The sequence below is a fragment of the Helianthus annuus genome, chromosome 16, assembly GCF_002127325.2.
Source record: "Helianthus annuus cultivar XRQ/B chromosome 16, HanXRQr2.0-SUNRISE, whole genome shotgun sequence".
Lineage (NCBI taxonomy): Eukaryota > Viridiplantae > Streptophyta > Magnoliopsida > Asterales > Asteraceae > Helianthus > Helianthus annuus.
In genome coordinates this window covers 60,079,730-60,098,090 of record NC_035448.2, presented here as the reverse complement: position 1 = coordinate 60,098,090, position 18,361 = coordinate 60,079,730, and the positions used below count along the sequence as shown (strand labels likewise).

The 18,361-nt window shown below is 34.1% G+C and overlaps 2 protein-coding genes across 2 annotated transcripts; one reads left to right on the top strand and one right to left on the bottom strand.

Annotated features, from left to right (window-relative positions):
* Positions 1–2,237: 2,237 nt before the first annotated feature.
* On the bottom strand, positions 2,238–18,070 carry LOC110939998 (cytochrome b561 and DOMON domain-containing protein At3g07570). The gene is made up of 5 exons (XM_035985731.1): positions 17,838–18,070; positions 17,084–17,489; positions 8,748–8,879; positions 5,221–5,507; positions 2,238–2,603 (listed from the first exon to the last, which is right to left on the bottom strand). Exons 3-5 carry the CDS (start codon positions 8,791–8,793, stop codon positions 2,364–2,366), a joined length of 573 nt encoding a protein of 190 aa, XP_035841624.1. The 5' UTR covers positions 8,794–8,879; positions 17,084–17,489; positions 17,838–18,070; the 3' UTR covers positions 2,238–2,363.
* Positions 9,480–13,424, top strand: LOC118488202. The gene has a single exon (XM_035985429.1). It carries the CDS (start codon positions 10,275–10,277, stop codon positions 13,422–13,424), a length of 3,150 nt encoding a protein of 1,049 aa, XP_035841322.1. The 5' UTR covers positions 9,480–10,274.
* Positions 18,071–18,361: the final 291 nt, after the last annotated feature.

Genomic DNA, 18,361 nt, shown 5'->3' with positions numbered 1-18,361 from the left:
TCTGGTACGGGAAATATTTTTTTTCCTCAGTTCATCTTCACAAATCTAATTCCTGAAAATCTTCACAAATTTAACTCTTGAAAAGGCAAAGTTTAATATGTTCAAAATTTTAAGAGTACTATCAAATAGTTTGTTTTGATGGTGAACACACGACTCTTTGTCTAATCCAAGTTGCATTCATATTATTTTTATTTTCTCTGCTCGAACACATAACTCTTTGTCTAATCCAAGTTGAATTCATATTATTTTTGTTTTCTCTGCTCTTCAATTTCACCAACAATAGACATAGACAAACATAATACACATGCTATAACATGAATCTATACTATATAACAAAAGAAACCAGTTTAGCGACACTTGTCATTATATTAGGCCATCTCTTACAGATAATTATTATTTTAGTTTAATCTTTTCTAATTAATTATAGATAATCATCCTACTAAATATTATTATTATTTTAGTTTAATCTTTTCTAATTAATTATAGATAATCATCCTACTAAATATTATTTAGTTTAATATCTTATATTATAGATAACCCTGCTACTAAATATTATTAGTTTAATATCTTATGGATAAATATTATTAGTTTAATTTCAGTGAGTTTTTTATATTCATAAATCTTAAGTATAAAACGACTTATTTCATTCTTCCATATTTAGACCATGTACATTTTACTTTGTTATTTCACTTTACTCCATATTTAGACCATATACTCTACTTTAATTCAATTTCTTTATAGTCTATTCGGTTAACTTTATACCTGGTATTTCATATCCACCTCCCTTTTTGTAGTGTTGTTTGTCACATTTGTAGCGTTGGTTATCGATCCATGATTTAAACAAATTATGTTATCGATTGAAACAACCGATGATGTGAACATCTATATCTATATCTATACTATATAATTAAAGAAATCAATATGTGACACGTGTCATTCATTGGAGGCACCAATTTTTTGGGTTTTCCGACTTTCTTTTATATTTATTATATTATTTAGTATATAAATTAGATTTTTTACTATTATTAGTATTTTTATTATTTATTAAATATATTGATTACTTAAAATTTATATATAAGACTTTATCCAAAACTATATTTATTTAATACACCAATAATCCAAAATTATATTTATTTAATATACTATTAATCTAAAATTACATTTATTTAACTTGTGTGATACATAGAGTTTTTAAAGATTTAACCTTGTTATTATTTGGTATATAAATTACAATACACACGAGGTTTTTAAAAATATAATATTTTTATTATTTAATAAATATTAAATTTATTTAACCCGTATAATAAATGAGGTTTTTAAAGGCATATTGGTTTATTATTTAGTATGTAAAATTACATTTCTTTCAACCCGTGTAATACACGGGGTAATAATCTAGTATATACATAAAACAAACACGTGAAGTTTATATTAACATATACACACAAGCCTACACAAAAAGCATATGCCTAATAACCTTTAAAAAATGTATGTATGTTCTAAAATTAGTTAAACTCCAATTGAAAAATTTTTGTACCATCATACTTTTTCTCGATTAGCAAGTTCTACTTGTTTAACTCATGATAACTAAATGAGCTTATAAACTCTACCGTAAATAGTGGATCATTGTGAGACCAATATGAGTTCAGTCGTAAACTTTTTTCATATGAATATATCGGGATTTGAAATGCTTCTAATAGTCTATCAGGTTTTTCGGGTGAACCCAAAACACCAAAATTATATCCATTGATTAAATTCAATCGGGTTATGGTTTCACCCTTTCATTGGGTTCAGGTAATTCAGGTATGATAGTTTTTTGGGTCGGGTGATATTGGGTTCGGGTTTTGGATACCCCATAAATTTATAAGATAACACAGAATGATAACACACATATTTCAATATGATTTTTAAACGATGACACACAAATATAGTGTCATAAAAACTATACAATGACACACAACGATGACACACATATTTCAATATGATTTTTTATCATAGTTAAACGATGACACACAAATATAGTGTCATAAAATTATAAGATGATACACAACGATGACACACATATTTAAATGTGTGTTGTTTTTTTTAAATGACATTTAAACGATGACACACAAATATAGGTGTCATAAAATATTCAGATTTTACCAACGATGATATTTTTTTATGACACACGCGTTTACGTGTCATAAGATTAGTGTGTGTCATTGTTCTTGTTTTATTTAAGGTCTTTTTTCTAGTAGTGCATGAATCAGAATCATATTAAAACAATACTTACTTACATCATTTATAACTTAGATACACATCTAAGTAGTAATTAAGCTTAAGAAAAGAGATTATGATTTGATCATCATTGTTACATAAATACTCTAACAATCGTCTTCTTTGTCTAACAACCTCAACTCCAAACTAAGAGCAACAAGAACAAGTATACCAAGAAAGATTCCATAAGTAATGTTCCATTCGCTTTCGAGGTTTGCCAAATAGATGCCGTAGAAGACGTTGAAAGCTGCCAGTATTATCAGAATTCGTCCTACGTTGTGATGATACCAGTTCCAGTACTTTCGTGACTTTGACTTTTCTCTTGGACGCATTAAAGCACCTATAATCTGCATCAAAACAAAAAAAAATAAGTCTTGTTGTTGATTTGTTTCAAACCTAGATTTGGGAGTACTTTCATCTTACCGTTACAGGTTTAAAGTTTCTTTAGATATGCTAATAAATAGGGGTGTGCATGGGTCGGTTTGGGTCGGTTTTGGCCTAAAACCATAATCATAACCACTATGTCGGTTAATGGATAACCATGACCATAACCGATCGGTTATGGTGGTTATGGTTAATCGGTTTTAATGGTTATAGCGGGTCGGTTGTGGGTGGTTAACCGTGTATTTAGCCTAGCTAAAAATAGCTTAATTTTTTTAACATTGAATAAATTGTTATTGCATATTTGTATATCTAAATCTAATCTAATCTAAACTATATAATAAAAGAAACCACTTTGGGGACACTTGTCATCATATTAGGTCATGTCTTGTAGATAATTATTATTTTAGTTTAATCTTTTCTAATTAATTATAGATAATCCTCCTACTAAATATTATTTAGTTTAATTATTACTTCTATATTTATCCATTTACTTCAAATTCAAACTTAGTTATCTAATTTGATATTATAGTAAATTACGATTTTGATCCTTGTGGTTATATCACTTTTACCCTTTTAGCTTAAAAAAGAATTTTTTAACATTTAAGCCTTCAACGTTTTCTATCCCTTTTGGACCCCAACGTCTTTTTTTCTAACCTTTTTGTCTCCTAAAAGTAAATGGATGGGGTTAGTGTTAGGGGCCAAAAGGGTTAGAAAAAAAAAACATTGGGGACTCGGTTGTTAAAAGATTCATTTTTTGGCTAAAAGGGTAAAAGTGATATAATTACAGGGGCCAATATCGTAATTTACTCTTGATATTAACTATCGCGTATCGAGTATTATCCATTAGTATATTGAAAGATATGATTTTTTTATTATTGGTATATAAAATTAGATTTATTAAACCCGTGTAATACACATGGTTTTTTAAAGATATACCTTTTTTTATTATTTACTATATAAAATTATATTTATTCGGCCCGTGTAATACATGAGGTTTTTTAATATATAACCTGTTATTATTTGATATATAAAATTAGATTTATTCAATTCGTACAATACACAGGGTTTTTAAGGATATATATTTTTTATATTTAGTACAGAAAATTACATTTATTCAACCCGTGTAATACACATATTTTTAAAGATATTTTTTTTTATTATTTGGTATATAAAATTACATTTATTCAACCCGTGTAATAAATGATGTTTTTTAAAGATGTGTTATTTTATTATTTGGTAAACAATATTACATTTATTTAACACGTGGTTTTAAAGATATAACTTTTTTATTTGGTATATAAAATTATATTTATTCAACCGTACAATATGGTTCTTATCGATATAAGTTTTTATTATTTAATATGTAAAATTATATTTATTCAACCCATGCAATAAAAGAGGCTTTTAAAGATATATTGTTTTATTATTTAGTATATAAAATTCATTTATTCGACCCGTGTAATACACGGGGTTATAACCTAGTATTAGTATATTGCATAGTATGAAAAATACATATAATTTATAATATTAATATCGATTATTACCGAATATTCAAGTAAAGTGATAAGATATATTCCATAAATTCAAATAAACAATCATATATTAAAAAAATAGTGAAAAGTCCTAAATCATACAAAAGATTTATTACATGTCGGTTCGGTTCGGTTATGGTGGGTATGAAAACATTGATAACCATAACCGCCCCACTACTTTTGATGTTCAGAAAAACCATTAACCGACCCACCGGTTTTTTATTTGGTTCGGTTTTATCGGTTAATTTGGTTATGGTTCGATTAATTCGGTTTTTTGCAAACCGCTACTAATAATAACTAGGTGTTAACGATATGTTGAAATGACTCGTTAGGTAAATTGATTTGTTTTAGCCGGTTAAAAGATTTCTAGAATGGTTTGAAAAACTGGGTAAAACAATTTTTTTTTGAACGCCAAATCTGGATCACAGACGGATCACTGGAGTATCATCGTGCCATCAGCGAACCACCTGATCATATACATCTCTACTAGGTTATAATGCATATACACCAATTCAGGAAAAAGCCCAATAAATCTGTTGAACCGGACCCTAAATTCCCCCAACACTAATCAAAGTATAAAAACAGTACTTTTACCCAAAATAGTATAAAAATAATACTTTTCATTTTGTATGAAACGACAAATCATCGTGAAAATCCAGACATATATCTAGTGGTGACATATTATAATCATAATGACCTATTACCCGATTAGGAAACAGAGCATCGATTAGGAAACGGAGCAAAGAATCTCGACCCGGCCATATTTGGGTAATTTGGGACTTTGGGTTGGCTGACCTAATTTTTGGTTTAGGCTTGGGTGGTTTGGAATTGCTTGATTGGTCAAAATCTCAAATAAGCCCAAATGACATGTGGTAAAATAGCGAATGGGGTGGTGGTCTATTTGTAAAAACAAAACCTTTAAACACCTTGAGAGAGAGGTATTGGGTTCAAGTCTTATATACGACATGAAATAAAAGAAATTTGCCGTTCAAAAAAAAAAAAAAGCATGTGATAAAACATATGATATGAAACCACATAACACACAAACCTGTAAACATCCAAGCGTAACAACGGCCAGGCCAATGGCTTTGTGCTTGTCGACATCGACGTCGATACGACTATTTAACTGAATTCCTGTGATGATTCCCGCTAATCCGATAAAAAACCCGGATAACTGGATGAATACATGTGCATAAAACCAAGAGAATTTATTATCCTTGAAGTAACGGGCAATCATAGCCCCAATGGGGATCAATACGCCCCATCCTATCGCATTCAATAGCCCATGAGCTCTCTTTAAATCCGAATACGGGGGGCTAATTTCACCACCTTCACCTGTCACATAACAAACGTTACAAAAAATATTAAAAATGTAATAATAATAATAATAATAATAATAATAATAATAATAATAATAATAATAATAATAATAATAATAATAATAAGGTTGTTCCGTCTAAAGTTTTATCTTTAGCAAAGTTGAAGGATTGAAATGAGACATCTTTATCGGTCCAACCGGCTTGGTCTAAGCTTTTCGGGTTGTACCTCCCTGCTTTAATTATGTTGGTCCAACCCATCTTCGTCTTTTTTTTTTAATAACAACTTTTACATACTCCTAAATTACATCAAAATAAATCCTAAACTACTCCTTGTTTGAGAGGGTTGAGTTTTGAATTTCGGTTGATAGATTTTACTTGATTTTTGTAAAGTAAATTAAATTAAATATTTCTTTTGGGACGAAAAAAAGAAGAGAGATTATTGTTTTATGTTTCGTAAAGAAAACATGATATAAATTTGAGAAATTATATGGCTCGCAATTAAAATAACTCGAAATAAATGTTAGGTTGAAAGTGATCGGTACCAAAATAATTTGGATCCTTTTGGGTCAGCAATCACCAACTCCATATAGACCCCTTTTATTAAAAAAATGGAGATATAATAATAATAATAATAATAATAATAATAATAATAATAATAATAATAATAATAATAATAATAATAATAATAATTTGGAAACCTTTAGGAAAAAAATGTCTAAAACCTTTGAGCATTATTTTGCAAATATAACTTTTTTTTGGTAAATTAGAAACAAACAAAATAACTAATGAAGATACAATTATATTAAGTTTTTAGTATATCTCTTTGATTATTTTATAAGCACTAAAATCAAATATAATTGTTGCAATATTTTCACTTGAAAAATGATAGTGCCTGACACACTCATTTTTTTAAATCGCTTTTTTTTTTTGTGGTGATGTAGCGTTCCAACAATCAAGAATATCAAATTTGCCTCAGAAGATTAAATAGATGAATGGTTTGAGTATTTTTATTAGTTTTTTTTAACGGCCAGAGTATTTTTAGTAGTTATATGTAAATTTTAGATCAAAATTAAATATATATTAAATATTATACTAACGAATTTCTAGTCAAATAGGCACACTATATTTTGAATCTTACCTAGAAAGATATAATTTTAATGATGCTCTATTTTTTTTCCAAAAAAAAAAAAACATATTTAATCGACCATAACATTGTTACAAAGGGATATAAGAGAGGGAGTTTTTTCCACACCCTTGGGGTGTCGTAGGACTTGAATCCTCATCATTAGAAAAGACAAAACCTTTTAACTCCTAGGTAAAGGCCTATAGGTATCATTAATCCTTACCCAATTTGTAACTAATACCTGATAATTATTTTAAATTATGGTTTGTTATTACATAAACTCATTTAACTTGTTACCCGATAATCATTAAAAAAACAAAACATTAGGGTATAAGGAGTGGTTAAACACTTTAAAGTGGCAAACCAAAAAACCGACCAATGAGAGCGCTCCATGTCAATTAGGCAAAAGTGTTTAAACTTTGGTGAAAAATGTTGGCAATGGTTTAAACACTTGGTGAAGTGGTAAACTATTTTTTTTTAAAAAAAAGGAAAAAGGTGTGATTGGTTAAGATTGGAATGGACCCCACCCCATACCCCCCTCTCTCTTTCCTTTCTCCTTTCCCGCATCGGTAAAGCTTCACCGCATGAAACCAAATCTGATCGGTAAACTTTGGTTGGCAATGGTTTGCCATTTCGGTAAACCAAGTTTACCGACACCTTCATTTGCCACACCGTATCCCCTTATAACCAAAAAATGAAGTTTAAGTTGGTTGCATGTGATCATTTCATTTCAGTTTTCAACTAAATTTATGATGATGGTGATTGTAAAACTGCTTTTGGTCAATTCTTTCATAATATGTTTTGGATAACTTCATTATTCAGCAAAACTGCACATTTAGACCCCACCAAAAATTAGGTTAGTAGTCAGCACACGACTTCCATTTAATTTCATTCGATTTAAATATAAAATAATTAACTTCAAGTGTATTAAAATAATTGACTTGAAGTGCATTAATTCAACTTATTTTTATAAAAGTATGTTAATTTAGGCTGTATTTACTGATTACAAGGTAAAAGTAATTATTTGACTGGACAATAAAAAAACTAATATAAAACTAAAAATGAAAAGAATTAAACCTGAACCAAATAAAAATATATTCGGTTTATACGTAGCCCAATAAACCGAATAAACAAAGTAAACCTTACTTTATATTTGGTTGAATAAACCCAATAATATGAATTTGTTGCTTCGATTGAAACCGAAAACCAAATCGAAATCTAACATAGTTTGTTATTTAGTTTTGAAGTATTTATACTCCGTTTGGTTTGGTTCAGTTTTTGGATTAACCCAAAAATTTCAAACCGAATAAAAGGAACCAAATAATCAAATAAACCGAAAAGAACCGTTGGACACCTCTAACGGTTCAGAGTTATTTTAGTTTTATGTCATTATATTGTTTAAATTTAACCTGTGAATGAACTTTAATGTTTAAAAAATTGTTGAGGACTTTTATGAGACAAAACATAAAGTATGTTGTATTTCATGTAAACAAATGTTAAAGGAACTTCTATGAGAAAAAAAAGTATGTTGTTTCTTTATGATATTTACCCTATTCTAAAGTCACAGTTATGGGTGTTTATGATTTGGTTTTCGATCGGCTTGTTTGATATTTTTGGTTGAAACCGGAAACCGAGTTGAATCAAAATGAATTCGGATAATTAGAAACAAACCGAAAAGCGATTAATAAATTGTAAGTTTGTATACAAAATAAATTATTTTGTCTCAAAAGGGTATGAAATATATAAAGAACATTTATTTTCTGGTATTATTATCATATGACCCGTGTTAGTTGACATGACGCTAGGATGATGGGTAAAGCATCGCATATGATGGTATTGCTTTTGGTCGTTAAAAGGTTGTTTTTTGTAAAGAAAAACAAAAGAGATGACATTTTTTTTGTTTTTAAAATATAATCTAAATTATTAATTAATTAACTAACAAGTGTTTGTACAACAGAATAAACTAATAATAAGGTTATTAGTTTGTTAGATTATATACTTAGTTGTTCATTCTGTTAGTGGAGCCTCTTTTGATTTTCAAGTCTTAATCATTATAATAATCATACTTAGTAATTCTCACTAATAGCAAAGATAAGGTATGGTCTAATGAGGGTACGATATAGACAATCTTACTTCTATCATGTAGGAATAGAGATGTTGCTTCCAGTGAGACCCCCATTTTGAATCAAGGCTTGGACATAAAGCATATAACACTCAACAATTGGTACAAAAACCGATTAGTGCATATACCCCCTTGTCTTTCGTCTATCAAAAACAAAACAACCACCATGTAACAACCACCAAGTCTTAACCAAAAACGAAACAACCACCATGTAACACTAACACTACCATCAAATGTGGCTGTGTGAGGAGAGGGGTAGAAAAAGATGGTGTATCTTGACGGTGTCTTGCAATGGCGAGTAGCATCTTATTAAATCGTTAGCACCGCATAAAAACATTCCTCCTATAGTAGCTGTTAATATGAAGGGTATTCAAGCGTGTTTGTGTTGGTTTTTGAGATGGTTCTTTTTCATCTTTTTAACACTATATAGGTCTTGAAAAATATATAAAAAAATAATCATTATAAACTGCTAAATAAACAATTTCTTTACACAGTGGAAGTAAAGATTATAAAATGTTAAATAAACGAATTCAGATAGTTTAATTAGTCCTAACACAACTCTATATTGGGTGGGTGTCTATACTGCTTAAAGTGAATAAAGTAATACTAACTTTTTGTTGAAATGAAAACAATAATGAATCATATAACTTTAATCACAAGAGTGTAAAATTCCATCTTTTCAATATGGTTGTTTCCTCAAATTTGCATAAATAAAAACCGAATGTTATGTGTGTTCATAAAGTTTTTGTACAAGAAAAAAGTGATTGAACATAATTCTAAAATGTTATATAATTATATTGATGTAACTTTTAAAGAAAAAGTTACTCTAGATAGAAATACGGTGCATTTCAACATGTGTTATTGCTAAGCCAATCACAATACCTTAAAGATATTAAACAAAAATAAAGACAGCTGATATGGATTACGGGGCAAGTAGTTCGAGTTCTGTGAACCCGGGTCGCTCCAACGGTCAGCTGCTGAATTGGGTTGAGTCTCGAGACCCAGGCCCAGGCCCATAACCATGTGACGTGAAGCAGCCATGCAAGCCCAACGTGCTCCAGCCCAAGTTTATATTTATTTTCTGAATTTCAGTTTTTATCATTTGTTTTATTTGTTTCAGTTAATTATGGACTTGTCAAAGTGTTTTCCTTATTTTAAGCCATACTAGTAGTGGAGGTATGGGTAGTTATTTCCTTTTGATGTAATTTCCTTTAAAGAGCACGTTGGAATGAAAAAAAGGGCAGTGAATTTAGAAAATTGATTGAGTCTCAAAAGTGAGTCTTGAAATTTTGTGTCCTAGCTATCTTGATCGGCAATTCAAGAGGTGAACAAAGGATCCAGTAATCTTTGACGGTGGTGTAGCTGTAACCGGAAAAGAGCACTGTCGCCCGGCGATTATAATCGGAAGGTGCGTCTGTAACCATTTGTATCGCTGTCCAAACCCTTTTAAACCGATTACCAGGTGATGCTCATATCATCTGGTATCAGAGCCTAATTCCGTTTCCGCTCATATTCACGTAATCTTACAGATCTACAAGATGGGAGATGAATACCGAACCCTCGAACAACAAGTTCAAGCATTGCAGGAGCAACTTCAAACCTTGACTCTAGCCATGAATCGTCGCCGGCGAACCACCTGTACGCCGCCCCGATTTCGACCCGATAATGAGTACCATGAAGAGGAATCGGATTATGAGAACGAAGGTGATAATCCGTTTGGAAGGCAACACTATAATGACATCAAGGTTGATATCCTGGAATTTGATGGAAAGCTAGATCCCGATGTGTTTGTTGATTGGCTTAGAACAGTGGAACGGGTTTTCGATTACAAGCAGACTACTGAAGAGAAGAAAGTTAAGGTTGTGGCCTTGAAACTGAGAAAATACGCCTCGACGTGGTGGGCGAATGTTTGTGCAAAACGAGAACGACAAGGCAAAGACAAAGTTCGAACATGGCAAAAGATGAAGAAGTTATTGAGAGAGAAGTTCATGCCCACGTATTACCTTCAAGACAATTTCTCTCAGTTGCACGTGTTGAAGCAGGGAAATAAGTCGGTGGAGGAATATTCACAGGAGTTTGAATATCTCCTGATGAAGTGTGGACTAGACGAAGACGACCCCCAAACCTTAGTCCGGTACCTTGGTGGTCTTGAACCCCGTATTGCCCAGATTGTTGAATTACAACCCTACACCTCTCTAGCTGAATTAACTGTCCTGTCTCATCGGGTTGAAGTTCAACAAAAGACCCGAAACAAGTATGAACCCCAGCGAACCACAAGCTCTAAACCCAACCCTTCTCAAACCTACACTCCCACTTCAAAAACCTCCGCTTCTACTTCCTCCAAACCCCAACCCAGAACCGAAACCACCCCACCTCAAAACCGAGCACCTCGTAGATGTTTTCGATGCCAAGGCCTAGGGCATTATGCGTCTGAGTGTCCAAACACCCGGGTTGTTACCCTAGCCGAACTTGAAACGACCAACCCTCCTCGTTATGATGAAGAGCCTGTCGAGAATGAAGGCGATAGTGAAGATGGAGTAATTGAACTTCAACCTGATGAAGGTGAGTGCTTGGTCATTAGACGCGCCCTTAATAGTTCTGCTGCTCAGAAGATTAATTCTCAACGTGAGTCTATCTTCCATACTCGCTGTACCGTCTCAAACAAAGTGTGTTCCCTCATAGTTGATGGCGGTAGCTGTACTAATGCTGCTTCTCAAGCCATGGTCACAAAACTTCATCTCACCACCACTCCTCATCCATCACCTTACAACATACAATGGCTCAACCATGGGAAAGGCATTCAAGTAACTCATCAGGTTCTTATTTCTTTTAGTATTGGTAAACGATATCATGATGATGTTTTGTGTGATATCATTCCCATGGATGCTTGTCACATCCTACTTGGTAGACCATGGCAGTTTGATAGAAAAGTGGTGCATGATGGGTTCAAAAACACATATTCCTTTACCAAAGATGACAAGAATATCACTTTATTACCATTAATCCCTGATCCTGATCCATCACTTGCTACTGCGTCTCTAGGGGTTCTCCTTAAGGCTGAATTACGGGAGTATAAGGCTGTGAAAGAATTTATTTTAATGGGAATTGAAGCAGAACCTGAACCGACTACAATACACCCTTTGGCCCAGGTGCTACTGGACCGGTTTTCTAAGGTTTTTCCCGAAGAAATTCCCCCAGGTCTTCCCCCACTTCGACAAATTCAGCACAAAATTGACTTTATTCCAGGGTCTATGTTACCAAACAAACCAGCCTACAGAGCTAATCCACAGGAATCCGCTGAGATTCGCAAACAGGTTGAGGAATTATTGGCTAAAGGGTTGATCCGCGAATCTCTCAGCCCTTGTGCTGTACCGACTCTACTTGTACCAAAGAAGAATGGTGAATGGCGAATGTGTGTCGATAGTCGGGCCATCAACAAAATTACAATTAAGTATCGGTTTCCGATACCACGTTTAAACGACCTCTTAGATGAATTGTACGGGGCTGCTGTGTTTTCTAAGATCGATTTACGAAGTGGTTATCACCAAATTCGTATTTATGAAGGCGACGAGTGGAAGACGACATTTAAAACGAAGGAAGGGTTATATGAATGGTTGGTTATGCCGTTTGGCCTCTCCAACGCGCCGAGTACGTTTATGAGGCTGATGAATCAGACCATGCGACCTTTTCTGGGGCGTTTTGTTGTAGTGTACTTCGATGACATTTTAATCTACAGCAAGAATGAAGAAGAACATGGTGATCACCTCCAACAAGTATTTAGAGTACTGAATGATGAGAAACTTTATGGGAATCAAGCTAAGTGCCAATTTTTTTCTCCAAAAGTGGTGTTTCTGGGGTATATTGTTTCAACTGAGGGCATTGCAGTAGATGAAAGAAAGGTCCAGGCTGTGAGAGAATGGCCCACTCCGTCCACACTACAACACGTTCGTAGTTTCCACGGCCTCGCTTCGTTTTATCGCAGGTTCGTTAAAGATTTCAGTACCATTGTGTCACCTTTAACTGATTTACTGAAGCAGAAAACTTTTAATTGGACTGAGCAAGCACAAGTATCTTTTGATGAAATTAAGAAACGCTTGACTACCACTCCCGTGCTTGCTTTACCAAATTTTGATGAGGTGTTCGAAGTCGAATGTGACGCCTCCGGGGTGGGAATTGGTGCCGTTTTGACTCAATTGGGTCGTCCGGTAGCTTACTTTAGTGAGAAACTGAATGACGCAAAACGCCGGTACTCGACCTATGATAAGGAATTTTATGCTATAATTCGAGCGTTGGTTCATTGGCACCATTACTTGATAGCAAAAGAGTTTGTTTTGCATTCCGATCACGAAGCGCTTAAGTACATCCAAGGGCAGCATAAGTTACAACCGCGACATGCCAAATGGGTCGAATATATTCAAGCATTTACCTTCACTATTAAGCATAAGTCGGGCGTTATGAACAAAGGCGCCGATGCTCTTTCTCGACGACATCTTCTTATTCAGGCCTTCTGCCCAAAAGTTGTGGGATTCGAATTGTTTAAGGAATATTATTTGGGTGATGCTGATTTTGGGGATCTATTTGACCGATGCTCCAAACATGCTGTTGATGATTTCTACATTTTTGAGGGGTATCTTTTCAAGGGAACGCGTCTTTGCATTCCTAAGCATTCTGTGAGGGATGCTGATTAAAGAAGTTCATGAAGGGGGTATGGCTGGGCACTTTGGTATCGAAAAGACGGTGGAAATTCTGCACAGTTACGCGTATTGGCCACGTTTAAAAAGAGATGTGGAACACATTATTAAGAGGTGCCTCGTTTGCCAGCAAGCCAAGAGCCACGTATTGCCCCATGGTTTACGTCTTCCCTTACCAGTTCCACAAGCCCCATGGGAAGACATTAGTCTCGACTTCATTACCGGTTTACCGCGTACACAACGTAAGTCTGATTCTATTATGGTTGTCGTGGATCGGTTCTCGAAGATGGCTCACTTCGTTGCTTGTAACACTACCCATGATGCAGTTCAGATTGCCAATCTCTACTTTAAGGAAATCGTACGACTACACGGTATTCCGAAATCTATGGTGAGCGACCGAGACACAAAATTCCTTAGTCACTTTTGGATCACTCTATGGAAGAAACTGGGCACAAAGTTGCAGTTTAGTACTTCTAGCCACCCGTAAACTGACGGGCAAACCGAAGTAACGAATCGTACATTGGGAACTTTACTGCGGGTTCTAATTAAAAAGCATGTTCGTAGCTGGGAAGACATGCTTCCTCAGGCTGAGTTCGCTTACAATCGGGTGCCGAATTCCACTACTAAATTCAGTCCGTTCGAGGTAGTATATGGTGCTAATCCTATAACGCCTATTGATCTTGCTGTATTAGACACCGGTTCGAAATTTAGTCAGGAAGGGGCTGACCGAGCTTCAACTATTCAGCAACTACATGAGTCCGTTCGTGTCAGGATTGAAGCTATGAATAATAAAGTAAAGCAGCGGGTTGATCGGCGTCGGAGATTTGTCAAGTTTGAACCCGGTGATTTAGTTTGGGTACATTTCAGGAAGGAACGGTTTCCTCAGAAAAGACGTTCTAAGCTCAGCCCACGGTCTGATGGTCCTTTTGAAATAATTGAGAAGGTCAATGACAATGCTTACAAAGTGGATCTTCCAGGTGAATACGGTGTATCAGCCACGTTTAATGTTGCCGATCTGCGTCCATACTATGACGAAGATGATGAATTGCCAAGTTTGAGGACAAACTTTGTCCAACCAGGGGAGGATGATATGGATTACGGGGCAAGTAGTTCGAGTTCTGTGAACCCGGGTCGCTCCAACGGTCAGCTGCTGAATTGGGTTGAGTCTCGAGACCCAGGCCCAAGCCCATAACCATGTGACGTGAAGCAGCCATGCAAGCCCAACGTGCTCCAGCCCAAGTTTATATTTATTTTCTGAATTTCAGTTTTTATCATTTGTTTTATTTGTTTCAGTTAATTATGGACTTGTCAAAGTGTTTTCCTTATTTTAAGCCATACTAGTAGTGGAGGTATGGGTAGTTATTTCCTTTTGATGTAATTTCCTTTAAAGAGCACGTTGGAATGAAAAAAAGGGCAGTGAATTTAGAAAATTGATTGAGTCTCAAAAGTGAGTCTTGAAATTTTGTGTCCTAGCTATCTTGATCGGCAATTCAAGAGGTGAACAAAGGATCCAGTAATCTTTGACGGTGGTGTAGCTGTAACCGGAAAAGAGCACTGTCGCCCGGCGATTATAATCGGAAGGTGCGTCTGTAACCGTTTGTATCGCTGTCCAAACCCTTTTAAACCGATTACCAGGTGATGCTCATATCTATGGATTACGGGGCAAGTAGTTCGAGTTCTGTGAACCCGGGTCGCTCCAACGGTCAGCTGCTGAATTGGGTTGAGTCTCGAGACCCAGGCCCAGGCCCATAACCATGTGACGTGAAGCAGCCATGCAAGCCCAACGTGCTCCAGCCCAAGTTTATATTTATTTTCTGAATTTCAGTTTTTATCATTTGTTTTATTTGTTTCAGTTAATTATGGACTTGTCAAAGTGTTTTCCTTATTTTAAGCCATACTAGTAGTGGAGGTATGGGTAGTTATTTCCTTTTGATGTAATTTCCTTTAAAGAGCACGTTGGAATGAAAAAAAGGGCAGTGAATTTAGAAAATTGATTGAGTCTCAAAAGTGAGTCTTGAAATTTTGTGTCCTAGCTATCTTGATCGGCAATTCAAGAGGTGAACAAAGGATCCAGTAATCTTTGACGGTGGTGTAGCTGTAACCGGAAAAGAGCACTGTCGCCCGGCGATTATAATCGGAAGGTGCGTCTGTAACCGTTTGTATCGCTGTCCAAACCCTTTTAAACCGATTACCAGGTGATGCTAGCTATGTATAGTATCCACATATATAAGTTTCTAGAACCATATATTTTGGTTTTAGAAAACATTAATCTATTTTTTTTATATAATTTTAAGCTTATAATTAAATGCAGTGTATTGAAGTTCGACTAACTTAAGCTATGGAATGCGAAAAACTAAAAATATGTGTAGGTTTTACTTTGATTGTGACATATATACGATTTTTTTTTTATACTTCTACTTAAAACTGATTAAATTTTGAGTATGAACTGCATTGTTACATAAAAATCTCGCTGTAAAAAAATGTAGCATGTTTTTTACGTGCATTACAAAATAAAAATTCATAAATTATAAGTTCTAAAATCCATATAATTTATATAATCTTAAAAATTGTTGTTAAAAAACAATAAAAAAGTGTTACAAGTGAATTAAAAAATGTGAACAACTGAAAAAATATAACACATTCTTTTCCGTCTCTTCACTGTTACAAAAAGTGTGTTAATGTCAGAAAATGTTGTAGGTATCAATAAAAATGTTTTAGCGAAAAAGTGTAACACGTGACAACATGATATCCATTTATTAGGTTTTCAAAGTTTTTGTAACCCACATGAGATATATTATTTCATTAAAATAAGTGCATTTCATTTTCATAAATAATAGAGTTTGAAGTGTTTAAACCTTAAAAAACGTTACTTTTTGCCTAACTTTACAGTACACAAGATGATGCGGGCCCAAGTGTGAAGGAGCGGATCATCTTATTTGGAGGCTCAAGATCGTGTGATAAAAGTGTCTTTACTAAAATGGCTCTAACTTGGACTATGGGGGTCCGTTTTGGACGTGTGACCAAGTGAAACGTTCGTGAGAGCAAGACCCATCTTTCTACAAACGGCCATAGGCGGTTTGGGTCATTGTTCGGGCCCAAAAACCCTTAATTCTGTGAGTTATTTATCGTTTTATGTTTTGTATTGCTTTTGGTGGACTTTTATTTGGATCTAGCTTTTGGCCCAAGTGTTTTTTGAGGCCCGTTTTCAATTTACCTTGTTATTTATATGGATGTAATGGGAGAAAACAAATTAGTTTTGGAATATATGAACAATCATTTTTCTCTCCCAATTCACTAGTGTGTGTTTTGTGTGAAAATCTTAATTTTTGGTATTCTTCGTGAATCAACGAATTTTGAAAGAATCATTCCTGGTATTATGTATGAATCAAGAGTTCCAATTTCCTATCCCCTTTTCTAGTTTACATCACAAGACTAATTTTTGAAGGGTTTAAACCTTAAAAAACGTTACTTTTTGCCTAACTTTACAATACACAAGACTAACTTTTGAATTTGTGTTTTAAGGGTAAATAAATCAAATCAAGTCAAAAATTAATTATTATTATTATTATTATTATTATTATTATTATTATTGTTATTATTATTATTATTATTATTATTATAATTATTATTATTATTATTTTTAATTCTTGGCTAACCTGAGTCATAATTGAATTCGACGACCATCTGATTCCGATGTATACTCAACTGGTAGCTCGGCGGGTAAGGGGCCGCGTTATTACTGCTTCCTACGGCGAACACAAGCCGCGAGCTCGGTTGAAAGGTGATCAACTGAAATGCTAAATACATCCGAGATGCAAAACAAATAATTGAGGATGTGTTGGGCATAACTTGTAGGCTTCCTTGATCGACCAACACTAGGCTTGGTGTTTTTCCACCTAGAAAATACCTTTTCATTGTGGCCGATCCGTCACCTGCCACCCAACCAACGATTGCAGTGGACCCGACCATGCCCCCGTTAGGCGAAAACCCCATCCCTACGTATGAATTCATCATGGGTGCTGATAAAACGAAGCTCCATAAATTTGGCCCTGCTTGTGCGGTCTGTAACGACCAACGGTAATTAAGTTTTGCTAATTCCAGGATCGAAATAGCTAAATACAGAGTAGTATACAACTTTTTATATTTATATTTATTTAAACATGTAAAAATGATATTCAAATGATTGCATTGAACTACCATTTAGGTAAAATACTACCAGACCTTACTTATTTCAACTTTTATGTATAAAAACATAAAAAAACTTACATACTAGAATATGTTAATTTTTTTTTTGTAAATTATAAAAAATACAGCAATAATATAAAAAAATACAGAAATAATATTAATATTGTTGAAATATGAATTTGATGAAATAAAGGCATGGATATGATATGATAGTGATCGACTTACTCTTAGAACGAAGCCTTCAGATGACCAAACATGTGAGCACACGAGAGAAGATGTATCAAACAAGATTTGAGCATTCAAATTCTGAAGATTTGAACTTGTGCATGAGTCTTGAAGTGTTTGAGAATGTATTACATGTAAACAACCTAGAATCAACCAAACATGAAGGTTTGAGAGTATGTTCATGATGCTTGTTTGCTCTCTCTCTCTCTCTCTCTCTCTCTCTCTCTCTCTCTCTCTTATATATAAATGATGAGAGGGCAAATTGGTAAATTAATTATAATAATTTTCCACAAACATTTGGTGTATATGAATGGATAGACTATGTAGTGGTTGACTCGGTTTCAATGCTTAAATAATTTGAAATGACTTAATGAATATTTGTGAAGTATATCCTAGCTAGTCATAAAGAAATATTAGAAAGCTTAAACTTTTTGTTAGCTATAGTCAATACTATACTAAGTGGCGAAGCTTGAAAATTTCCTCCGGAGGGTCGGAAGTCACCAGACCTAATATTTGGGGGGTCG